Source organism: Portunus trituberculatus, chromosome 47, assembly GCF_017591435.1.
Source record: "Portunus trituberculatus isolate SZX2019 chromosome 47, ASM1759143v1, whole genome shotgun sequence".
Lineage (NCBI taxonomy): Eukaryota > Metazoa > Arthropoda > Malacostraca > Decapoda > Portunidae > Portunus > Portunus trituberculatus.
The window spans coordinates 36368576-36396085 of NC_059301.1; the positions used below are offsets into that span (position 1 = coordinate 36368576).

Genomic DNA, 27510 nt, shown 5'->3' on the forward strand with positions numbered 1-27510 from the left:
ACTGTCTTATATATGCATATATATTCACAAAACAACATTACTATTAGCTTTTTACAAACCTTGCCCCCAAGAAAAGATTTTGTAATGCATAAAGTGAAATCTTACATGGAATACCAAAAAATTAAGCAGAGATGATGAGATTGGCCACAGATGGCAGAGACTCCGGCAACTTGGCCGCTTCTTCTTCTTCTTGTGGGCCTGTCAAGCCCACTATCAATGAATAGTGGAAGTCGTATAACAACAAGCACGCCTTAGATAACATCAAGTCATCTTGGGATGAAGTGAAGACGTCTACCATGAACATGGTGTGGAATAAAGTATGGCCAGAATGCATGCTTGACTTCCTAGGCTTCGTTGAAGATGACATCGGTGCGATCAGAAATGACATAGTAAATCTGTGCCATAGGGTTGGCTTCGATAAAGTTGATGATGATGATGCTCAAGATCTTCTGGAAAGCCATGCTGAATCTCTCTCAAATGATGAACTTATAGAACTAGACAAGGCATCACAGGAGGCAGAAAAAGAGGTAGACGAGGAAGAAGAACCTGTGCGTGGCCTGGACATCAAAACTCTTAGAGAATGTCTCGGTGGTATCGAAAAAGCTCTGGAAACCCCGGAGGAACATGACCCAAATCCTGCCAGGAGTATCAAAGTGGCTCATGACGTAGAGAAAAGTGTCAGATTTATCAAGAAATCTATGATGAAAAAACAAGAAAAACTAAGTAGTCCTCCATCTACTCGTTCTTCAAGCCAGTCAGACATGCCATCCCTGTCACACCTGCCAACCCTGCTACAGCTGGCCCTTCCTCAATATCCTCTTTCTTCAAACCATTGAAATGTACTAAACCTTCTACAGCTGGCACTTCTACATTACACTCGACCCTTGAAACAACGGACTAATGCGTGCACAACCCTGTCCGTAGATTGCAAAAGTCCGTTCTTTGCAAAAGTACGTAAAAAACTGTATAAAATGTACGTAAAATACTGTGTAATCATTAAGAAATCATTCAAGCAGTATTACAAAGCATTAAGTACAACAAATAACCCGAAGTAGATGACATGAGCATGGTCACTTTAATAAATATTAATAAACAATACAGAAATCAAACTTCTCTCACCTTAATACGCCACCTGCCGGACAATAATTTGCCAGGAACGGACAATCACGCGCATTTTAATATTGGTCCATAGATTAAACCGGACTCCAGAATTTGTCCGTAGTTTCTGAAATCCGTTGTATCCAGGTAATTTTTCCAAATTTGAAAGCCCCACCGTATCATGCAAGCTGACAGGCTTTTGAATACACCAGGAGCTGCTGGTACTAAGGCCTGCCTCAGGATAAACCCTGAGACACCTGTAGAATAAAAATCAAGATCAAGCCTCTCGTGGACAACACAGGCGCTGCCAATACAAAGGCCTGACTCAGAAGAAATTCTGTGTCACCTGTAACATCAAGATCAAGATCAAGATCACGTGCACCACTCACTGCCCAGTCAAAACATAACAGCGTCACCAGCAGCTCATCTTCCTTAGTTCAACTTACCACCAAAACCCCCTGCAATGTGGCCTAACGTTCCTAAGAAGACCAGGAAGTGTCTTACTCTCGAAGTGAAGCTGGGTATTATTCACAGACAAGAGAGAGGCCAGAAAAGTAATAACATTGCTTCCCACCATGGCTTGACTCCATCTACTGTCTACTATTTTCAAGTCAAGATACTCTATTAAGAAGGCTAGTGAGACCTCATCTTCCTTGAAAGCTAAAAGAACCACCTGAACTCGTGACTCTACAATGGATAAAATGGAAAGCCTTGTGGAAATGTGGTACATAAGTTTTGTATGTGGTACCATGATGAGCATTTTGTTTACATTCCACAGGTTGCCGGTTAGTGTATTTCCCGTTTCACTCTCCCTCCCTTCATAAAGTTAAGATCATCAACATTATAAAGTTACGTACATACATACATTAGTGTACACTATAATGACTTAAATTAAACTACCTAACTGTTTAACTTCATAATTTTTACTTTCATTAAACCTTTTACTGTGCTATGATGCACTCTCGCTTTGCTTACTCTCAACGGAAGTTCAAATCAGGGGTTAAACTTATTATAATCGGTTCGCTTAACGAAGTTTCGCTTAACGAAGTGTTTTTTAGAAACGTAATCCCTTCGTTAAGCAGGGGTTGCCTGTAAGGTCTCGGTTTATGTCAGAGTTACGTTCCTGAAACATGACGTAAGTCGATTTTGTACGTAACTCGAGTTTCCGTACATTTTAAAGCATATTATCGAGTTTTCAGCCAATCATTGTTTATGGTGATTCATGTAAATTAAAGGTTATATTGTTATATTATTTACAACTATATAGGAATATGAAACACAAGTTTGTTTTTGTTGTTGATTAGGGCAACGAACGCAAAGGACTGCAGGTTGCCGAGAGGGGTGGCCCTGAGGCCACCAGGAGGGTGGGCAGGTCGAATGTTGTGACGCCCAGGGCAGACAGCTGGGAGCGTAGTGCAGTGCGGTGGGAATAGAAGCGTGGGCAGCGGGACAGGAAATGCAATAGGAAAGGGCAATAGGGATCAGCAGACAAGCGCAGACGGTGCAAGTCAGCTGCGAGTGTCGTGTGGCCCAGGCGAAGGCTCCGGAGTTGTTATTGTTGTGGTGGTGGGTGTGCGAACCCTCAAAGTCGTCAACCTCCCCGTTGTCATGGTAACGGGCTTCCCATTTTCTTCTTCACTCCCTCACACACAGCTGCTGCCTCCCTTCTCATGTCTTTAATTACGTCCTCTTTTTCTTGTAGCGCAATGGTTTTCCTTTTCTTAGTATCACTGCTGTCACTAAGGAGTTTTCTCTTTGGTGCCATTGAGCAAGATACTAAGAACTTGAGTCAGTAAACGCAAAAGTAGGATAACACTCCTGCCAGGGGCGACGGTGTGGTGGAACCGAGGCAGGGTGTTATTGTATTGAAGCGTGAGGTGGGCGGTGTGACGGGTAACCACCAACAATAACAATAAATCCCGCGCTTTACGATTTATAAATTTTCAATTTTTAAAATCTTAAATTGCCTTATAGTGGAACGACGTTACTACGAGTTTGACGTAACTTGACACCGACATAACCCGGGACTATACTGTATATATATATATATATATATATATATATATATATATATATATATATATATATATATATATACACACACAGGCAACCCCCGTTTAACGAAGGGGTTACATTCCTAAAATTCACTTCGTTAAGCAAAACTTCGTTAAGCGAACCGATTATAACAAGTTTAACCCCTGATTTGAACTTTCATTCAGAGTAAGCAATGTGAGAGTGCATCATAGTACAGTAAAAGGTTTAATGAAAGTAAAAATTATGAAGTTAAACATTTATGTAGTTTAGTTTAAGTCATTATAATGTACACTAATGTATGTATGTACGTAACTTTATAATGTTGATGATATTAACTTTATGAAGGGAGGGAGAGTGAAACGGGAAATACACTAACGGGCAACCTGTGGAATGTAAACAAAGTGCGCATCATAGTACTGCATACAAAACTTATGTACCATATTTCCACAAGGCTTTCCATTTTATCCATTGTAGTCACAAGTTCTGGTGGTTCTTTTAGCTTGCAAGGAAGATACAGTCTCACCAGCCTTCTTAATAGAGTCAGCTGACTTGAAAATAGTAGACAGTAGATGGAGTCAAGCCATGGTGGGAAGCAATGTTATTACTTTTCTGGCCTCTCTCTTGTCTGTGAATAATACCCAGCTTCACTTCGAGAGTAAGACACTTCCTGGTCTTCTTAGGAACGTTAGGCCACATTGCAGGGGGTTTTGGTGGTAAGTTGAACTAAGGAAGATGAGCTGCTGGTGATGCTGTTATGTTTTGACTGGGCAGTGAGTGGTGCGTGTGATCTTGATCTTGATCTTGATGCTACAGGTGACACATAATTTCTTCTGAGTCAGGCCTTTGTATCAGCAGAGCCTGTCTTGTCCACGAGAGGCTTGATCTTGATCTTTATTCTACAGGTGTCTCAGGATTTCTCCTGAGGCAGGCCTTAGTACCAGCAGCTCCTGTCAGCTTGCATGATACAGTGGGGCTTTCAAATTTGGAAAAAAATTACCTGGATAAAACTTCGTTAAAGCGAGTTTGGTGTTCGTTAAACGAGCAGATGGTAGTAAAATGGAACCTTCGTTATAGCGAAATTTCGTTGTGTGAACCTTCGTTAAACGGGGTTGCCTGTATATATATATATATATATATATATATATATATATATATATATATATATATATATATATATATATATATATATATATATATATATATATATATATATATATATATATATATATATATATATATATATATATATATATATATATATATATATATATATATATATATATATATATATATATATATATATATATATATATATATATATATACACAGTAAGTCCTCATTATACGGTACATATGTGTTCCTGAAAACCTTACCGCATATTGAATTTACCGTATACAGAACTCATTATAACATGTAATAACAGGGAATACGTTCCAGCACGTCAAAAGTCACCCCTACAGAAATGAAAATACATGAAAATAATCACTGAAAAAAAAAACAAAAAATTAAAGTACAGAGCAAAAGAAATAAACAGAAAATGTTTTTATTTACCTTTCAATCGCCATGTATTCTATCAGATGATGTCCTTCTCGAGGCTAAGGGACAGTAGGGATTTCAGCCCCTACTCATCTTACGCTGAGTGGGCAGACAAGGATAAGATGTCGTCGTCTGTACTGTCGGAAGCAGATGTAGAAGGGCCAGCTGTAGCAGAGTCAGCACGTTTCAATGGTTTGAAGAAAGAGGATATTGAGAAAGGTCCAGCTGTAGCAGGGTTGGCAGATGTGACAGGGACGGCATGTCTGACTGGTTTGAAGAACGAGTAGATGGAGGACTGTTTAGTTTTTCTTGTTTTTTCATCATAGATTTCTTGATAAATCTTGACACTTTTCTCTACATCATGAGCCGCTTTGCTACTCCTGGCAGGATTTGGGTCACGTTCCTTCAGGCTTTCCAGAGCTTTTTTTGATACCACCGAGACATTCTCTAAGAGTTTTGATGTCCAGGCCATGCACAGGTTCTTCTTCCTCGTCTCCCTCTTTTTCTGCCTCCTGTGATGCCTTGTCTAGTTCTATAAGTTCGTCATTTGAGAGAGATTCAGCAACTTTGGTCTACTCTCTCCAGCATGTTGAGCGGTATATTGGCTATTTCAGTTCGGATGGTGTTCTGTAGGTCTTCCAGGGTCTGTGGACGGTCGTTATAAACCAATACCCACAAGAAATAATCACAGGGGGCCAAATCAGGTGAGCGCGCAGGCCAGTTTAAGTCTCCTCTCAGGGAAATCAGTCGGTACGGAAAAATTTCTCTCAGGAATCCCATTGAAATGCGTGCAGTGTGGGCACACACTGATTTAGCCCCCTGTGATTATTTCCTGTGGGAATATCTCAAATCCCTGGTTTATAACGACCGTCCACAGACCCTGGAAGACCTACAGAACGCCATCCGAACTGAAATAGCCAATATACCGCTCAACATGCTGGAGAGAGTAGACCAAAGCTTCTGAAATCGTCTGAATCAGTGTATTGACAATGGAGGTGGACATTTAAAAGATATTGTCTTTAAAACAGTGTAAAAGTAAATCTCCCATGTTGTGTGAAAGGCATAAAAGAAGAATAAAGAATTGTGAAGTGTGAACAGGTTTTTATTTCATTCTCAAATCGAGAAGCATCCGCGCCCCACCCTGTACATACTTCTGCAATGGTTATTTTTCAAACCACTAATGGTCAAGAAATAATTTCCTTTTCTCTTCATAGCCATAACTCTAGCCTCTTTATCAAAAGTGCTAACTGAACTTTACTGGAGAGAGAGATAACACATGATTTTGACATACATACAGGAAATCATCTGCAAAGGACTGTAGTGAAGGCTGTGTATGTCTACTCAGAGGAAGTGACACTGTGTGAATGACTGACAAGTGTTTGTGCTGAGTGCAATGTTATGATGGTGATCCTTAACTATTTACTACTTAACATTTCATAAGAAATCTGAAGATGTCATCACATTCATAAAACTTTGTTCTACAATATAGGATAGTTTATTGAAGTAATTACTGCCAAGTTACTACGAATTGTTGCAATAAACTAAAAGGATTATAAACAATGTATTATAAAATATTATAAAAAAAAAATTGCATGATTTTTATTATTATTTAACAATAAATGTCAGTAATGATGAATAAATGATATCCTTCTTTAATGTAATAAACTATTACTGCAAATAACTGCTGGGAGGTTTAAGTTTTCCCAAACTCAAACAGCCTCCTATGGCCAGCATGTGTCAGGCTGTCAGCCTTAATCTTCTACTGATAGAGCATTTCTGTTAAATATATACAGCATGCACATATACATAAAAAATTAAGACTTTTGAAAATCCTGCAGTCCTGAGGTCCTGAGGTTTTTTGGTGGTCACATGTACCATATAAGTAAAGAAAAATCCCTGTATTTATTTATTTTTATTTTTTTTTGTAATAAAGGTTGTAGAAATGAGAGTAAGAGTTGTAGAGGAATAAGTCTGTTTATTATGACAGAAATGATCTATGGGGTGATACTGACTACAAGATAGATGGAAGTGACTTAAGTAAGTAAGTAAAAGGAAGGATTAGGAAAAGAAAAAAATTGTGTAGATCAAATTTCTGCAATCAAAATAATAATAGGAAAGTAATTAGGAAATTATAAAATATTACTACAGGATTCTTGGATCTTGAGGAAGCATGTGATAACACTGATAGGGAAGCCCTTTAGACTTTTCTTTTTTTCTTATATTGAAGTCAAACATTCAGGCACATCACCTAGTCTTACCTGTAAATGGTTACATGGCGCAACTGGCCAATCCTCCATGCCCTCTCCCTGGCCTGAGAATCTGTTGAGGGATTCCAATCAGGGTCATATATCACAACTCTGTCAGCTCCAGTCAAGTTTACTCCAAGGCCTCCGACACGGGTGGTGAGAAGAAACACAAAGTATGAAGGATCACTGTTGAACTTGTTAATCAAAGGCTGGCGGGAGGCCACTGTTGTAGTCCTGGAAGGAAACAATTTGTTATGAGAGTAGTGAGCATGACATCAAATTGTCTAAATCAGTCTGTGTGAGGCATATTTGAATTAAGAAAAAACTTTTCCTCAGCAAAAAAAACACAAAGAATAGTCTATTTTAACTTTAAATTACAATTTGATACATATATAACATCATGAAATATGCCCCATTCAGTAGTTAAATTAAACAAACACGCTTGAATTTCACTAAAGTAGAAAGGCAAAAGAATATGCAACATATGTGAACTATCAAACAAATTAAGGGTGCTTGGATATATGTAAGCATGAAAACTGTAAAAGGAAAGAATGATATTACAAAATTCTTGAAAACCTGGAATAAAGTTTTGATGAAGGAAGAAAAGTGACTGTAATGGATAATATGGATCTGAAATTTGAGTACAGAAGTGCCAATAAAGTGATAGTAAAATGATGAATAAATTAATTATAATTAAATGAAAAAAAAGTGACTGGCAGGTGTGTGTTATGATCAGAGACTTTCTAAAAAGCATCTTTCAACACCAGACAATCCACAATTTACTTAAAAATGAAAGATGATGCAGAGATTGAATGGCAATATGGTTGTAGATGAAATGTTGGAAGCAAATGTTATGGATACAAATGATAGAGATATACTTGAGAGATCTGCTCATTTACCTGTATGAATAAAAAGATATATAAATTAAAAAGGATAAATGGAACAGGAAAGAGTCTTAGTACTGAAAGATTCAAGGATTATGTGATAACCTATCAGTATAAGCAAATAATGAATGAAACACCAAGTGCTAAACATAAGAATGTAAATAGTGATGTTTTTGGGCATGTACAAAGATGGTACTGCATATGTCTAAGAGTGAGAGTGGTTGTAATGAAAATGGCAAAATTAGGTAAGAAAATGTGAGCAACAAAGGGAATGAGGCAAGAGATGTGGATGTCGATGGCAAAAGAGGCTGTGAAAGGAAGATGGATAAAGTATTTTCAAGATTTTATCAGTGCAGTTGAGTGAAGGGGAGGTAGCTGTGACACTTATTAGATTAATAAGTAAGAAGCATTAACCCATCGCCTGCAGCCTTGTTTTTAATTACATGTACCACCACTGCAGCTGGGTTTGAGCTAATAATTTTTATTGTGGAAATAGAATCTTTGTGGTCCAAAACCAAAGAAATATGGATGTACAATGTTTGTTGTATGTATGACATAAATGTACTATATTGCCCAAAATAACAACTTAACCCGCAAAACTTGGGACACGTCGATAGATGTTCATCACGCAAGACTCAGGGCACGTCGATAGACGTTTAGGCGTTTTTGGGCTATATTTTTGCTATCTTCTTCCTGTCTTCTTTGCTTGTGAGCTGGCAACACTCATCAGGAGAGTAAACATATGCTATATGTCACTGTGTCACCAACTCCACATGGTAGTGACAATGATTTCACGGTGTCCGATTCTACCACCTCTCCCGCGCACCTTACTTCTACACCTCGGGTCTCTCCCCATGTAGCCGGGAGACAACATTTGAATGAAAGTGATATCAGAACAGGCAACAGGAGAGAGAGAGAGAGAGAGAGAGAGAGAGAGAGAGAGAGAGAGAGAGAGAGAGAGAGAGAGAGAGAGAGAGAGAGAGAGAGAGAGAGAGAGAGAGAGAGAGAGAGAGAGAGAGAGAGAGAGAGAGAGAGAGGGTCCGTTTTCTATCACTCTAGCCAAAGCCACTAAACCTGATTGGACGCAAGGCCACAAACATTGATGATACCACCTGATTCAACCTGTGATATTTTGGTAACCATAGCATCAAGAGACTTCTGTTTTTTTGCATTGCAAAGAGTAAGAGTTGCTTGTGGGCAGAACACCATTTGTATTCACTCGTTTATTGAATTTCCAAGTATAATCAGTATGTGAATACAGGCTATTTTGTGTTTCTCGCCAAACCTGCCTAGTAAGCGCGAGCGAGAACTCCCAACTTGCATTCCTACTTACCGACGCTGTGATAGAACTTTGTATATGTAGTACAGAGGAGGAATTGGCGAGTTACCCATGCCTTACTATTGGTATGCCACATGACCTGGAATTTCTCTTTTAACACCTTATGTGCTTTAAAGGCCCTGGGGTTCTCAGAATGATACATCAACAATGGTTTGACTTTACAGTTAATACTAGCGATAGCGCACAGGGCCAAGTCACAGATACGCACACCACGATCATATTTTGCAATTGTCTTGTGTTTCATATCCATTGCAAGACTCTTTCTAAGTTTCTTCTTTTCAGCCTTCTTATTTTTACTTTTGGAACACATAATCATGAGGTCTTGAGTTCACAAAACTTAAGAAAAATGCACACTGCTGAGGAGCACAGACACATACATGCACAAAGGATGAACAATGATACACAACAAGAACTGAATGTTCAGGTGGATGTGGGTAGCTGAGTGATTACTGCGCCACCTACTGATGGCTATTCGTATCTTAAAAATATCTTTGTATTTTGATGCGTAAATTATATGAAATCTTTCATGGTATATAAAAAAAATTGTATGTTGGAGCGTTCGTATCTTGAAGTATTACTGTGCGTACTTTTTTACCGACAACACTGTGTCATCGCTTGCAGCATACAGGTTAACCAGTAAGATATCAGCATTGATTTATTTCCCTTATACCCATCCTGGTCACCAAAAAACACAATGTTCTCTTTTGACACTATATAACTCAAAATGGTTACAAAAATCATAAAACAGAGATAAATTTAAAATCAACATTTTAAAAAATATCCTGCTGGGACTTTAAATATGGCTCGTTCAGTGATACTAATAGAAATATGGTTTTGGAGCAAGGCTTCACTTTTCAAAATTGTAAACTTGTGGGTCAAAATTTACCCCATCTATTCAGTCCCATCTGCCAACTGGCTTAACTGGATCAGGTGCAACTGGTATCCTCCCTCTACCTCAGCAAAGTGGTGTTTTGTGCAGGATGGACAACAAAGGACAAGATAAGTTTTGCCAATGTATTAATAGTGTGTCTTGTCACTGCAAGGTTGCTGTTTGGGTGTACTAGAGTCAGTCATTGGACTCATCATCATCATCATCACCATTTTCACTTGGGACAGCAGATAATTGTTGCCTTTCACATGAAGATGGCCTAGACTTCCATCTTCTTCCTCATGCTGGGTATATACAGCTAGTCAGATGTGTTGAAAGAGGAAGATGAGGCAGAGGCATGTAATGACCCAGCAGTGGGAGAAGGAGGAATTGTATGGTGGTGGCAGAAACACACCAAATATTTTGCTTCATCGTCCTCTTCCTCCTCCTCCATTTGCTGATCAAATGTGCATGATCATGATCAGCATCACTCATCAATGCTGATATCACTGGTTTGATCAATAATATCTTCCTCAAAAGATAATTGCACATCAAATTCAACAGGAGTTAGAGGGCAGAGATGCCTGCCTGCCATTGTGACTCAGAGCCAGGTAGACAGGAATGTGAGATAAGGAAAAAGCTCTCCAGTCTATGTAGAAAAATTTTTGGATAAGTTTTTATTAAATGGATGGATGTTAATCACAGAAAGTAAATTAAGAGAAAAATGGAAAGAATCTAAAAAAGAGTAGAAATCAAGTAGATGATTTTTTTCTATTTATGATGGCAGCTGAAAAAAATGTGAACAAAAAGGATTAAATTTATGTTGTGTTCATGAAGCTTAAAAAGAGCATGAAAGATTCAATCCAAAATGCAATATACAAATATGTATTTCAATGTATACAGAACTACGTGAACTAACCCATCCATTCTGAGGTAGGAATAACTTTCGTCCATCAAAAACTTTTCAAGAATGCACATCATCTGGCGAGACTGAGTGAAGAGTAAGACTCTATGACCCTGAGAGGACCAAAGCTGTAGAATAGAACGCAGAACATGCATTTTGCCTGAGCGACTCCACCATCCATATTTCAACTCAGGCTGTGGGTTTAATGAAAGATGCACATACATTACCTTGATGTTCTTTCATAGTTAAGTAAAAAAACAATCACATGTTGCATGAAAGTCATTAAGTAATTAAGTTCACACAACTTGAGTTTATAAAAAATGCTATCCTTTCATTTATAATTGAATTAAAGCTTACTGTATTAGATACAAACTTTGTCAAATCTACAAGTGGATTTCCCATTATGTTGACTTTTCAAGATGAATAATATAACAAAAAATCATACTGCCAACCTGAAGGCCGGAGTTCCAGGTCGAGTTTTCACCAACAGGGCCTCCTGTATATAAATCTGGATGGTTGCATATCTTCCGAAGATTGATTAATCCAACAAATACCTGAAATATTTATGCATCAATAAAAGCTTATAATTATTTCCTTTTCAAAAACATTTCTGTAGATTCTTATTTATACTTGGCCTTAATCCATCTAACCACTGATATCACTGAAAGACATTTAATACATCTTTCCTTAATGTACCAATTCTGTCTAATTTCCATTCATCACTACTCCTTGGCTTTATATGCCTCACTCTAACCATGGACAGATCAAACAGTGAAATCTCAGTCTCAGTTCCCCAGTTATATCATATCATAAAGTCAAAAAGTTATTACGGCTTTCAATAATTATATGGCAGCCATACCTCTATTCATGGCATGTGCATGATATATGCTATACAAAATTGTTACTTTTTTCTCTTTTCATTGGGTAAATGAAAAATAAAAAATAAATAATGCAACCTAACAAGACCCCCTGAGTCTGACACTATATGGATTAAGGGGAGCATCCAGTTTAGATCAGTGTTGTCACATTTCTGGTAAATATGCATGAAACACACTGATTTTCATGTTGTGAAATATTGGGGATATGTACATCAATATTAAACATTCATCCCCATTCTAGTCCCCAACCCCACCCTCATTCTAATCCTAACCCCGCCATGCAATTATAATTGCAACTAAAATTTACGAGTGTTATTCTGGCACTATTATTTGCTCCATAACCTTCATTTTCCTGTGACAAAGACACATTACAATATGAAAGGTTTCCACGTCATTAGATTTTTTTATTTCATCTTTCGTTTTTGTTTTATGAATTTTTTTTCAAAACCTGTTTTTTTTACTTTTTTTGACCAAAAAATATTAGTAAAAAATTACAGGTCACATATATAAAAAAAATTGCAACATGAATTGAAAAAAGAAGTATTCTTCTCCTTTTTAGTTTTTGTTTCATTGAAATCAAGCTAAAATTGGCTTTAAAATAGATTTTAGAAAGGGAATAACTTACATTTTGAGATACGGGCTGATAAAGTTTATCAATCGATCTCGATCCCGTTATAACACACTAGGAAGTTTATTCAAGTTTACTATATGTTCTTTTTTATTATCTACAATCTCATGATACAGTTAGATGTATTTCTAAGCACATTAGGCTCCTAGTCCCTCCTGTCAATGATATGTTGGTCGTAAAGATGCTTTTCTTCCAACGTCCAAGATAGGATCTGGGCATGAATAATGAGAGGAAAGATTTTTCAGCCTCCTTTTCGTCAGCATGACAAGCTCATCGTCACTATCCACATCTTCATTTCCTTTCTCAATATTTTGTAGAAGAGCTTCTCTAATTGTGAGTAATGAGGCCTTTTTTCTTCATTTCCTTGTCTTTGTTCTGCGTGAGATGTGGTGGGCTGTAGTGTGACAGTGGTGAGAGTGGTGGTGGTGGGTGACATGAGGATGTGTACTGGAGCATCTGAGGTGTCAGGTTCAACACACTCTTTTATATTCTTTGAGCTTCCATACTCATATTCCAGACATCCTTTCACTGCTCATTCCTCTTAAGACACCTGTCCCATGGTTGGCAGTAGATGAAAAGCAGGATGCAGTGGCTAAATTAAGTGCTGTTTAGCAGAGTGAAGGGCAAATAGCAAGAGACGCAGCAACAACCTCTCTCTCTATTAGCTTTCGCCATACTGTGCCTCGCTAGTGCCTTGGTTGACGCCGCTCATAGACTTAAATGTTGCCATATCATGTCCACCAAAAAAAGTTAAGATTTCTGCCTTTTTCGTAGTTTTTGAGGAGAGAGAGAGAGAGAGAGAGAGAGAGAGAGAGAGAGAGAGAGAGAGAGAGAGAGAGAGAGAGAGAGAGAGAAATCTGATGTATACAAACACACGTGGTTAAGTACGGGATCTTTAAATGGCATTTAAACAGAAATCAATGCGCGTTTTGTCATAATACTTCGTGAAATAATAGCTAACATGTATACTTACCACATATATTTTTCCACAAAAAACATTATTTTTCATATTTTTTTGGTCTCTAAACCGGACGCTCCCTTTAATCTCCATGAGCATCAAAAGTATACTTTAGTTCTGTAGTACTACTATTAAAATCATATTTGGCACTAGTTCTAGTTCTGATTTCCATATCACAGAATTGGTACAAAGAACTACAAAGATACAAGGGAAGAAAAATATCACTTGTGAAAGAAAGCTGAAACTTTTGAATTTGTTTCTAAAAAAGCCATTGGTTACGAGGGGATCTGATACAGATATTTATGTAATACTGTACAGGGGATATAATAATGGTGACATAAGCAAAATAGATTTATGCTGATTAAGCTAGATGCAAAACATAGGAAGAAACTGGTTCCTAAACAGTGGTAGAGTAGATTCAGTTATCAGCTTGTTAGTACTTTATCATTAGGAAACTTTAAAAGAAGACTAGGCATATTTATGGGTAAGAATAATAGATAAAAATAGTAGATAGATGTATTTTACACAAGGACTGTCATGTGTAGGGCTGATGGCTTCTTGCAGCTTATGTTGCTTTTTTTTTCAAGTTCTTGTGTTATTGACTGACCTTTGCTCGACCTCCCATGATGGCTTTCACTTGGTCACCAGCAATGTACTCTGAATAGATTTTACGTTGTTCATCACTCAAACTACAAAACAAGACCTGCCGAAATAAAAAAAACATTTTCAATATTAAGGCATGCAAAAGTTTGTAAGCTTGTCCTTAACATGCATGAATGTAATAAGTTCTGGCAATATTGTACTTCAAAAAAAGTCTAACTATTCAATATCTAATATGTATGTATGTACTGTTGACCCTTGCTAACTAAGACTAATTGGGGGAAAGATTGGTCTGACAAATGCAAATGTCCAACTTAAAACAAATCTCAGGCAGAGCGCTCTTCTCGGAATTTAGGGGAAGGCGGTGCAGGACTTACTAATTTAATTTGGGGGGGGCATTAAAAATTTTGGGATCACTATTGTCTCTCCAAAACCTTCAGTCCCCAAATTACCAGAAGGTGTAGTTTATTTTTTTGATAATGAAATATCCTTCCTACCAGGAAGCTATTTTTAAATGTCTCGAGTTGTTGCATTACAGCATGACTCAAGCCCTACACAGTACATGGCCAGGCATCAAGAGAGGAGGTGCATTATTTAGCTCTCTACTTTTTCAGAAAAAACGTCCTTACAGGCATAAATTGATGAGAATTAGAATCAGAAACTTCAAAAAGAGAAGACAACAAGAAACAAACAAACATATCATTGCAAGACAATTGGACCTTGAATCCTCACCTCCCCTCTCCCCATTTGTCATGCATGTTATCTACCCCTCCAAGACCTTCACCTCACCCCATGCCACACTGCCACTCTTCTCCACCTTCTTTCTATCATAAGATTGCTATGATCTTTTCAAACACTTTTTTCTCACTACCCTCATCATGACAACTATACATCACATAACACTCACAATAACACTATTACAAAAACTATGTTGAGACAGGTATAAAGCTGGACCAGACGAGTAATAAATACTTCACTGTATCATTATCTCACTTCAATATACTAATGACTCAGAGAGTGTCCAGTTCAGTAGCAAAATAGCAGATTGCTGTGACACTGCCAATGGCACCTTCCCAACTCTCACATACAAGTGAATAATACTTTCTACGGAAGTGGGGATCTGATGCATTATCATCCTATCATGCTCCAAGAAGTCACTAATGTATACACAATCATGTGTGAAAATTTCATTCATGTCATTCAAATGAATACAAATAGCAAAACAAGGACGAAATTATGAAAAATCTTTAGAAGCAAATATCTTGACAAGTGGATTTTTCCACTTCAAAAAAATTTTCACAAAAATTAGTATGAACCCCAACTGATTTTTGTTTGGTATCATTTTAAACTACAACTGAAATGCAATTTTTTGTTGGAATTACATTTTTGATAATGTATATAGAAAATAAGATACAGGAAAGTGGAAAAAGAATTACAGGGAGTCCTCGGGTTACGACGGTCTCGACTTACGACGTTTCGTGGTTACGAATGCGCCCATAAAAACATACAAAATAATATTAGGCGTCATTCCGTCTTACGTGGTTTAGCGCTGTAAGTGATGTAAACAAACACGAACTAGTTTCCGGCACGCGGCGGAAGAATATGCTTTGTTGTGGTTGTAGAGCGGCGTCTCAAGTCTGTGTACATACGCCATTTTGGTTGTTTACACCGTTTTTCTCTCTCTCTCTCTTGGTTATGGCTCCCAAGCGTAAAGCAGACTCTTCTGATGGTAGTGCATCAAAGAAGAGAAAGGCCATCACCATGGAAGTTAAAGTGGACATATAAAGAGATCACAAAAGGGAGAAACATCAACAAACATTGGCCAGTCACTTGGCCTTAGTCGTTCCACTGTGGCTACCATCATCAAAGATAAAGAGCGCATTATGGAACATGTGAAAGGATCTACTCCTATGAAAGCGACAGTGATAACCAAGCAGCGTAGTGGTCTAATTATTGAGATGGAAAGATTATTGGTGCTTTGGTTGAAAGAACAAAATCAACAGCGTATTCCAGTGAGCCTTATGGTGATTCAGGAGAAGGCGAAAAGATTGTTTGAGGCACTGAAAGAAGAAAAGGGGGAGAGAAGTGAAAGTGAAGAGTTTGTGGCCAGTAGGGGTTGGTTTATGCGATTCAAGGCTCGGCCCAATTACCATAACCTTAAAGTGCAAGGTGCTGCCCCAGTTTCTCCAGCACCTGGAGGTTCCGCCTCACCTCCAGACTCACCTGCCCAAGCATCTCCAGCACCTGAAGGTTCTGCCTCTCTTGATTCACCAGCCCCAGTATCTCCAGCACCTTCTGCAGCTTTCTCTACACAATAAGCCTGTCTCTCCCTCCCTTGCAATGCCTCCTTCCAGTGTGTAAGCCAACCAAAGGAATAAAGGTAAGAATTTTTTTTCCCCCCCGATGTTCTGACTTACGCCGGTTACGACGTGTGTCAGGAACGGATCAACGTCGTAACCCGAGGACTCCCTGTATAACTAAAATGTATTTTTTCACTTCCCTGTTCCTTCTACTATAGGCAATGAACGCATTGTCTCCTTGTGTCTGTTAGTGACTAAAAAAATTGACCCTTCCCCCCCCTGTGTACAAGTTGATGCGCTGTTTCCCTATTCTACCCAGCGATAGCCATCTTCACACCACGCTTCTCTATGACCTCGAAATAAAACTTAGAAAAGAAGCATTGTGTCGGGAGGAAGCACGGGAGGATGCATAGAAGGAACAGGTAAGTGAAAAATACATTTTAATTAAAAAAATGTCAGTTATTTCACATAAGACCTGTTCCTTCTACTATAGGCAGATTCCCACACTTAGGTGGTGGGACAAAGCCAAGGAGTAGGTTGACCACGGGTGATGACGTGCACAAAGATTTGTGACTCTTACCCGGCACATGTTGGAGTCATGCAGGGAAGAATGTTGGGTAGTGCCATCGTAGTGTCTCCTAATAAATCCGTGCCATGACCCTCAAACTGGTTCAGAGTGAAAGAGGATGTGGCACGAAGCAGCAGACATCAAGAGACAACACGGCCAGCGGCCATGATGGGTCCCAGGGAGAAAATCTTGTCCTGGATCCTGTGGACTACCTTAAGGTAGTGCATGGCAAAAACGGACTGCGTTTGCCAGCAGGCCACTGCCATTATGTCAGCCACTGCCTTGTTTGTGGACCACAGTAGCAACGTTGCCACAATCTGCACATCATGTGCTCTTACCAAGAATGAAGGTCCCAGATGACCAGGAAAATCCTCATAAGCAGCCTGTATCAACCGCCGCAGGAAGTAAGAGATGGCTGTCTTGGAGAGAGGGAGCGTGGGGGTCTTGGACCGAGTGGAAAAGGTGCCTAGGCCTAGATGGGGACTGTGCCCTGTGAAAGTACCACTGCAAAACACGAATAGGACAGAGGAGCTGTTTGTTATCACCAGAGCAGATAGCCACTGAAAAACTTGTGAGGACGAACTCAAGGGGAAGTGGATTTGATGGAGTCTCTGTCTTGGTCACAAAGTCAGGAAGATAAGACAGTACCATGTCATAGCTCTGAACCACAACCTAAGCAGATAGAGCCTTAATTTCCCCAGCTCTCTTGGCTGTTGCTTGAGCCAGGAGAATGGAAGTCTTCTGGATTGAGAGCCGGAGAAAGGACTGGTCCAACGGCTCAAAGGGAGCGCTAACCAGGTGCCGTAAGACGACAACCACATTCCAAGGGGGGGCACTGTGGGCATTGGCCTGTGTACCCCCTGCCCACAGGTACGAATGACCTCCCATGAGACCGGTTGAGAAGAGAGGTCAAAACCTTTCAGGCGGAAGACACTGCTAAGCACAGTCTTGTACCCTTTCACCGCCAAGAGCGAAAGATGACAGTCCTGGTACAAGTGGAGAAGAAAGTCAGTAAATTTTTGACTGGAAGGTTTCAAAGCAGTGCATCCTTCCTGTTGACACCACTGATGGTAACGATGCCACTTATGCTGATAGTTCACAATAGTTGAATGCTGTCGAGATCCAACCAGGAACTTCACAACTCTTCGGGAATAGCCTTGATAACGGAGGAGTCGCTGGACAGTTTCCACGTGGTCAGCCAAAGCGCATAGAGTATCAATGGTTGCCTGAAGCATATCTGGGAATCATTCCTTGTGTGGCCAGAACAGTGCAATGATGATGATGATGGATGTCCCCCGTGACAAACACAGCTTGGAGAGAAGTTGCCTGATCGCTGGATATGGTGGAAAGGTGTATAGAGCCATGTGATCCAAAGGGAGGAGAAAGGCATCCGTGGCGATGGCCATGGGATCTGGGAATGGAGAAACAAATGCAGGGAGCCTCAAGTTCTGGCTGGCAGTGAAGAGATCCATGAGGCATCTCATAAGTCACTACAGGGCTTGGCATGCGTCGTGGTGAAGAGTCCGCTCTGTGGAAATGACCTGTGACTCCTGGCTGAGGGAACCCACCACCACGTTGTGAGACCCACTGATGAAATGAGGCCCAAGAACAGTAGCTCTGTCCTCCGCTCAACACAATGTCTGCTGCTCCTCATTGCTGAGGATCAAAGAGTGAGTGCCCCCGTGGTGAGAGAGATATGCCAGAGCCATGATATTGTCAGCAAACAGTCCCACCATCTTCCCCTAGAGGATGTGTTGAAAGTGTAGTAGAGCGAGTCAAACTGTTTGTAGTTTCAGAACATTGGTGTGAAGAGCTGCTTTGTCTTCAGACCACAGTCTGCCGGCAGTGCAATGCAAGATGGAGCAGCCCCTACCTTGTGTAGAGGCATCTGTGTACAGCAGAAAATCTGACACTAGGTCCTGGAGATCCCAGCCGGCGAGAAGATTGGATTCCATTATCCACCACTGTAGATATGCAAGGTTATCAGGAGTCCACCAGATGCAGATCAAGTTGTCTTGTGTTGAGCTGGACCACTGAGGGCAAAGGTGAAACTGCAAGCCCTACATACATAACTAAGCCCCCATGAACCAGGTGAGTGAGGGAAGCCATGTGACTCAGTAGTGTTAACCACTCTTTGGAGGTCGGAAGTCATGAATCCATGAAAGCTTGTAGATGAGAGAGAGAAGACTGTCCACCCAGATCCACGTTGGGAAAGCCTTCAAAGGAGGAGTCCGAATGTTGACTCCCAAGTAGACTATTTTCTGGGCCAGCTATAAGCAAGATTTGTTATAACTGATGCAGACCCCTAGGTGGGCACAAAGCTGGAGCAAGACTTGGGTTGAGCTGAGAGCCTCTAGGTAAGGTGAAGCCAGGAGAAGCCAGTCGTCCAGATACTGTAGGCAGTGTAGGGTGTGGATACCCCACCTGTATAATTCCAAGGAAACAGGTGCCATAATGCTGGTGAATACCTGGGGAGGCATAGACAAGCTGAAGCAAAAGTATTTGGAACTGGAGTGTATGTCCGCCCCAACCAAAAAAAAAGGAACCGTCTGCTCCAGGGATGAACAGGAACTTGCAGGTGAGTGTCCTTCAGGTTGATGGACACCATCCAATTGTGTTGTGGGATGTAATTCACCTTGGTTGCCTGCTGGTCACCCAGCCAGTCTTCCCCATTACGGAGCGAGCTCAGAGCTCATAGACCGATCTTCGGGTAGGACTGAGACCACATCAACACACAACACACACCGGGAAAGTGAGGCCACAACCCCTCAAGTTACATCCCGTACCTATTTACTACTAGGTGAACAGGGACCACACATTAAGAGGCTGGCCCATTTGCCTCGCCGCGCCGGGACTTGAACCTGGGCCTCTCGATTGTGAGTCGAGCGTGCTAACCACTACACTACACGGATGGCAGCCAGAACCATGAACCAAGTTTCCATCTTGAACTTAGAAGTGGTAATATGTTTGCTGAGGAAGGAGAGGTCGATGATCGAACAAAATCCTCCCATTACCTTGGGAACGATGAACAGCTGACTAGGACACAGGTGTAGGGGGAGCTTCATCCACTTTGCCCTTACTGAGGGGAGCTATTACTTCCTCCATCAGAGCACTGCCTCGCTCAGAATCTGTCGAGTAGGAACTCAAGTGCCGAGGCATCCGAGACACTGAAGGAAAGGAGTGAAAAGGGATCTTGTACCTCTCATGGAGAACCCTTAGAGCCCACTTTTCCATCCCTATGTCCTCCCAGGCAGGCAGGCAGGCAGACAGGCGGTGGTGTAGTGAATACGGTGGTGAGTGTAGGATAGGTTCGAATCCCACCACATACAGGCAACCCCCGCTTAACGAAGGTTCACACAATGAAATTTTGCTACAACGAACATTTCTTTTAATTACCATGTGCTTGTTTAACAAACACGAAACTCACTTTAAAGAAATTTTATCCAGATAATTTTTTCCAAGTTTGAAAGCCCCACCGTATCACGCAAGCCGACAGGCTTTTGAATACACCAGCGCCTCTTGTGGACAAAATGTGTACCACTCACTCCCCCTAGTTTAAAACAGTAACAGCGTCAGTAGCAGCTCGTCTTCCCTCGCTCAACATGCCACCAAAATGCCCTGCAATGTCGCCTAGCATTGGTAAGAAGACCAGGAAGTCTCTTACTCTCCGAGTGAAACTGGATATTATTTACAGACACGAGAGGCGAGAAAAATAATAGCACTGCTCGCCACCATGGCTTGACTCCATCTACTGTCTCTATTATTTTCAAGTCAGCAGACTCTATTAAGAAGGCTGGTGAGACCGTATCTTCCTTGCAAGCTAAAAGAACCACCTGAACTCGTGACTCTGCAATGGATAAAATGGAAAGCCTTGTGGAAATGTGGTACATAAGTTTTGTAAGCGGTACAATGATGTGTCCTTTGTCTACATTCCACAGGTTGCCAGCTAGCATTTTTCCCATTTCACTCTCATTCCCTTCATAAATTTAAGATCATCAACATTATATTTATATACATACATTAGTGTACATTATAATGACTTAATCTTAAATTAAACTGCTTAAATGTTTATTTTCATAATTTTTACTTGCATTAAACCTTTCACTGTACTATGATGCACTCTCGCTTTGTTTACTCTCAATGGAAGTTCAAGTCAGGGGCTAAACTTGTTATAATTGGTTCGCTGAACAAAAATTCGCTTAATGGACGTTTTTTTAAGAATGTCGGGGGTTGCCTGTACTCCTTTGAAGCTATGCCATTTGTCGAGTAGTTTAAAGTTACCTACATGTCACCACAATACACAGGTTCTAGGTGGTCACACCAGAGATACACTTGGGTGGTGATATGGGCCCTAATATGGGTACCACTAATGGCCGGAAGCTGAATTGCTCTTCCCACATAAACTTCAACACATTGTTTCAAGTCATCAACCGTTGTCTTGTATTCAGCTTAAGATTTCCGTAGCACCTTCACTTCATTTTTCAAGTCAACCGTTTCTGCCTGTGTGAGTTTTTTATTGTTCCACAACAATGTCCATTGCAGTATTGAAGGCTTTCCCTTTGTCTCAATGAGAAACTTGACGGCATCGATCTCCATGGCGTAGAAATGGTGGCGCCAACTGCTTGCTGAAGTGAAACAGAGGAGGATGGAGAGAAGGGGCACATGTCCATCCACTCCAGTGTTCACATCTGAACGGCATAGCCAAACCTTAGAAGCTGAACTGAAGCGGTGTGGAAGATGTGAGAGATAGGACTCCTTCCATGCCACCCTTGTGTTGGCAAGAGCAAAGGCCATGATCTTGGTTTGGTCCACCATAGCTTGTTGAATGCTGTGCATAAGTTGGTGTAACATGAGCCGATGAGCAAACAGGCCTTCACATTGCATGAGGGAGAAGATACCCATTAACCAAAACAGGAAGTTCTGCATTTCCTGAGTGGTGAGAAGAGCCTGCTCAAGACGCATCATCTCCCCTTGAAAAAGCAAGATCTGTGGATCACCACGCACAGTCAGGTGTTGAACCAAATCAGAGTTCACCCTTGCAAGAAGGGTTCTACCTTCATCAACGCTAGTCCTATAACTTCTGTAGTATCACCTGGCCAGATACTTGGCAAATAAAGGCTTAGAGGACTCGTTAGCACACGTCAATGCCTTCGAGGCTTGAAACATGAAATCTGTGGGATGTGCATGCTTTAAATGAAGAGTGGTGGCAGGAATCTCACTCCTCTGCATGCCTGGAAGAAGGGAGACAGAGTCCTGTACAATTGGACCATGTGCTTCTGGAAACTTCTCACAAAGTCCATCATGGCTGTGAAGGAAGACTCCAGAAGATGGTTTTCTGTACCCAAGGAATTCCTTGGGTACAGAAAACCATCTTCTGGAGTCTTCCTTCACAGCCATGATGGACTTTGTGAGAAGTTTCCAGAAGCACATGGTCCAATTGTACAGGACTCTGTCTCCCTTCTTCCAGGCATGCAGAGGAGTGAGATTCCTGCCACCACTCTTCATTTAAAGCATGCACATCCCACAGATTTCATGTTTCAAGCCTCGAAGGCATTGACGTGTGCTAACGAGTCCTCTAAGCCTTTGTTTGCCAAGTATCTGGCCAGGTGATACTACAGAAGTTATAGGACTAGCGTTGATGAAGGTAGAACCCTTCCTGCAAGGGTGAACTCTGATTTGGTTCAACACCTGACTGTGCGTGGTGATCCACAGATCTCGCTTTTTCAAGGGGAGATGATGCGTCCTTCTTTTCCCCACAGAACGATTACCAATACCCATCCAACGACATGGAGGAATGAGAGGTGGAAGGAACACAGAGAGGTGAGTGAGAGCCACACACTGTGGTAATGCAAAGGTTGCCATGGAGAATGTTGTTGTGCAGCCAAACAGTGGTGATGATGCACAGCCAAGGAGGTTACCATCTGCTGATCCCCCTCCCACCCCTTTGGGTTTCATGGACAGAAGAGAGGGGTGGCACGGTGCCATCTCTTGCACTCCACCTCCCTTGGGCTGAGCGGCTGGATGCACTTGAGGCTCTGTATCGCCATAAGCAGTCTGACCCTCACCAACAGGTCTGAGATGGGCTAGTGGCTCAAGAATTACACTCATAGCTACATCTGGGTCCTGGGCCAAAGGAAGTGACAGAGAGGCAGGCCTCACACTTCCCATTACCTCAGCCCAGGACCGTTTCATGAATGACAGGGCGTCCTCCATTGTGGCACGCTCACCCGAGCAAACACTCGATGGGTTATGTTCCAAGCTACCTCCCTATGCCCCTTTGGCTAGGAGTGGCTCTTGCACTCTGCTAGGTGCCACGAGCATTTTGGTCTAGAGCTAGCCAGACACTGCCTGAGACAACGAACTTGCTGGAAGCTTAGCAAGATTATTAACCCTTTCAATCTGGGGACATATATATACGTCATGGTGGCTATGCGCGCCAGTCCGGTGACGTATATATGCATCCACAAGCCTTACCTCTAGTCCGGGGACGTATTATTACGTCATGTGGACCATAGATGAGTGTACCCAAGAAAACCAGCAGCCATTTGTTCTCTTAGATATGTATATTATCTAGGAAAATGAATATATGTAACTATTATATCGCAGACATGAATAAGTTTTCGCATGAAGGTTTATTTTTTCTGTTTCATCAGCTGTAGCAGCCACAGCCACCAGCTTACAGACGGAGAGAGAGAGAGAGAGAGAGAGAGAGAGAGAGAGAGAGAGAGAGATCATGTCCGTCACCCCCACCCCCTACTATCTGGTGATAATTCCTCTCTCTCTCTCTCTCTCTCTCTCTCTCTCTCTCTCTCTCTCTCTCTCTCTCATATTGTTTCCATTCGTAGTTTTTTGCAGGTTTTCGTGTGTGTGTGTGTGTGTGTGTGTGTGTGTGTGTGTGTGTGTGTGTGTGTGTGTGTGTGTGTGTGTGTGTGTGTGTATTTACCTAATTGTATTTACCTAATTGTAACATACGGAAAAGAGCTATGCTCGTGTTGTCCCGTCTCCATATCTATTAATGTCCAGCTTTTCTTAAAATCATGAATATTCCTTGCGTTGACCACTTCCATGTCTAAACTATTCCATGCTTCCACCCTTCTATGAGGAAGCTATATTTTTCACATCTCTCCTATAAGTGGCCATTTTAGTTTTTCCCATGCCCTCTCGACATTCTTTCATTCCACATACACAGATCTTCCCTATCCATTTTTCCATGCCAATCATCACTCTGTATATTGCTATCAGGTCTCCCCTTTCTCTTCTGTTTTCCAGGGTCGGAAGTTGCATTCTTTTCAGTCTGTCTTCATAAGTCAAATCTCTTAAGTCAGGCACCATTTTCGTTGCAGCCCTCTGTACTTTCTCTAGTTTCCTTATGTGTTTCTTTAAGTTCGGAGCCCACTGTATTGTTGCATATTCAAGCCTCGGTCTTATCATTGCAGTAATTATTTTCTTCATCATTTCTTCATCTAAATATCTGACGCCACTCTTATGTTCCTCAATAAGTTCAATACTTCTCCAATTATTTTGTTTATATGTCTCTCTGGCGATAGGTCATTGGTAATTGTCACCCCAAGGTCTTTTCTTCATGACTGGTTTTATGTCTTCATTTCCTATCTTGTACATACTCCTGATTCTTCTTTCACTCTTGCCAAACTCTATTTTCTTGCATTTTGTCGTGTTGAACTCCATTTGCCATGTACAGCTCCATTTCCATATTCTGTCCAAGTCTTCCTGGAGTAGTTCGCAATCTTTGTCACATCTCACTTTTCTTAACAATTTTGCATCGTCTGCAAATAGGCTCACATAACTGGACACCCCATCCACCATGTCATTTATGTAGACCGCGAACATTACTGGTGCCAACACTGATCCCTGTGGAACTCCACTCTCCACCAATCCCCATTCTGATGGTCTGTCCTTAATTATTGTTCTCATTTCTCTTCCTACCAAAAGTCTTCCATCCATTTTAGTAAACTGCCATGCACTCCTCCTACCATTTCAAGTTTCCAGATCAGTCTCCGGTGTGGTACCTTATCAAAGGCCTTTTTTAAATCCAGATATATTCCATCAGCCCAACCATCTCTTTCCTGTATTACATCTATCACCCTCGAATAGTAACATATCAGGTTTGTCGTGCATGAACGCCCTTTTCTAAAACCAAATTGACACTCACAAAGTATGTCATTTTCTCCAAGAAGTCTGTCCATCTATTCTTCACCACCCTCTCACACATCTTAGCTACCACACTTGTAAGTGACACTGGTCTATAGTTCAATGGGTCTCTCTTGTTACCTGATTTATAGATTGGGACAATGTTAGCTCTTTTCCAGTCTTGGGGCACTACACCTTCCCTTAATGAGGCATCAATTACTTCACAAACTTTTTCTGCCAGTTGCTCCTGCATTCTCTTAAAATCCATCCTGATACCCCATCAGGTCCCACAGCTTTTCTCACTTCTAAACTCCCCATCATGTTCTTGATCTCCTCCACAGTTACTTGAAACTCCTTCATAATCCCTTTCTGTTCCATTACCAGTGGTTTGTCAAAAGCAGTCTCCTTTGTGAATACCTTCCGAAAGCATCCATTCATAGCCTCTGCCATTTCCTGGGATCTTCACTGCATACTCCATTTACTTCTAAACTTTCAATACTTTCTCTATTTTTGATGTTGTTGTTCACATGTCTGTAAAAAGCCTTGGTTGGTCTTTACATTTATCAATTATATCCTTTTCTTGTTTCTTTCTTTCTTCTCTTCTAATCAACACATATTCATTTCTTGCTCTTTTGTAACTTTCCCACTGCTTAATCCGTCTTTTCCTTCTCCACCTCTTCCATGCATCCTCTTTTCTTGTTCTAGCCTTTTCACATCTATCGTTAAACCAGTCCTGCTTTCCAACTTCTCTATGTTGTCTTATTGGTACAAATTTTTCTCACCTTCTTTGTATATTTTTATAAATTCCTTCCACTTTTCATTTGCTCCTTAGCACTCTTGAATTTCATCCAATTTGTCTCTTGAAAGAATTTCTTTAGGTTTCCAAAATCTGTCTTGGCATAATTCCATCTTCCCACTTTATATTCTTCATTTCTTCTAGATTTCTCTTCATCTATCACCTTGAACTCCAAAACTGCATGATCACTCTTTGCTAAAGGGCACTCCACCCTCATCTCCTCAATGACCATTGGCTCTGTACTAAAGACCAAGTCCAGTCTTGACGATGCTCCCTCTCCTCCAAACCTAGTATCTTCTTTGACCCACTGAGTTAACACATTTTCCATTGCCAGTGTCAATAGTGTATTTCCCATGTTGTCTCTGATCCTTCCATTGACCAGTCCTCCCAACACACCTCTTTACAATTAAAATCTCCCATCATTATAGTTCGTTCACAGCCACCCAACATTTCTTCCAGACATGTTCCTGTATCACTTATCATTTCTTCATATTCCTGTACTGACCATGCATTTGTCTTAGGTGGTACGTACACCACTATGTAGTGCCTCTTTTTCCTTCATTAGTTTCTGCTCTGATCTTTAGCACTTCTGCCTTTCCCATACCTTCTTTCACTTGATCCACCTTTATATCTTTTTTAACCAGCAACATCACTCCTCCTCCCATCTTACCTACTCTATTTCTTTTCCAAACATTATATTTCCTTCTCCAACCATCATCAGGTCTTCTCCCTCTCTCAGTTTTGTTTCAGTAAGACCCACAATATCTGGGTTCTTGTCCCTCAAGTAATCGTTGAGTTCTAAAATCCCGATATCACTCCATTTATGTTGGAATACATTACATTCGCTCATACGTAAGTTTCTTTAGTCCTTTCTTGCTGTACTTTTCTGGGTTATGAACCACTTCCTCAGTCTCATATCCAAGATTCTCCAGAAAAACTCTTTCTTCTCCTCTTCTGTCCTCTCTTCATTTTTTTCAAAGCCTCCTTTCTCAACTCATTTAACATTTCTCTTTCCTTTTCACCGAGATCTCTTCTCAACCAAATCTTCCTTGTTGTTTCCTGCTGGGCTAGCCTCCATGACTTCTCCACCAATTCATCTACATCCTTTTGTGACTTAAGTTTGATTCTTATTGGCCTCATACCTTCTCTTGTGAACTTTCCAATTCTATGGAAGTCCTCTATTTCTTGTACTAGGTCTTTTCCTCCTCCTGCACCACATTAATGATATTATTTATCACCTTTTTATGTTTTCTCTCTCTCCATTTTACTCGGTGTCTTATCCTCCTCCACACCAAATATCACCACACATCTCTTTTTGTCTACAGTTTCCCTCACCAATGTCTCATTTGATTTAATAACCTTCACCACTTTCTCAGCAATCTTCTCTTCTATGATCTGTTGATCTATAATTTCAGCAAGGCCCAAAGTTTTCTCCCCAGACTCTTTGATTTCCTTTTCCAGACTTGCAACTTTGTAATTTACCTCCTTTCTTTCCACTTCCTGACTTTTTTTCCATTCAGCCTGCTTCTCCATCACTTTTCCTAGAGATTCTCCACATTTTTCGCAATTCACTTTAATTAGCTTAACTTCCTCTTTCAGTGCTTCATTTTCCTTCTTCATATCGGCACAGTCTTTCTTTACATTGTCATGTGTGTGTATGTGTATGTGTGTATGTGTGTGTGTGTGTGTGTGTGTGTGTGTGTGTGTGTGTGTGTGTGTGTGTGT

At 40.8% G+C, this 27510-nt stretch overlaps 1 protein-coding gene across 1 annotated transcript in view; it reads right to left on the minus strand.

Moving 5' to 3' along the window:
• Positions 1-27510, minus strand: part of LOC123520637 (DNA excision repair protein ERCC-6-like) — a 105249-nt gene that overhangs the window by 26358 nt on the left and 51381 nt on the right. Inside the window, 4 exon segments of the mRNA XM_045283117.1 lie at positions 6927-7148; positions 10925-11037; positions 11362-11463; positions 13981-14076. Coding sequence (XP_045139052.1) covers positions 6927-7148; positions 10925-11037; positions 11362-11463; positions 13981-14076 — 533 coding nt within the window.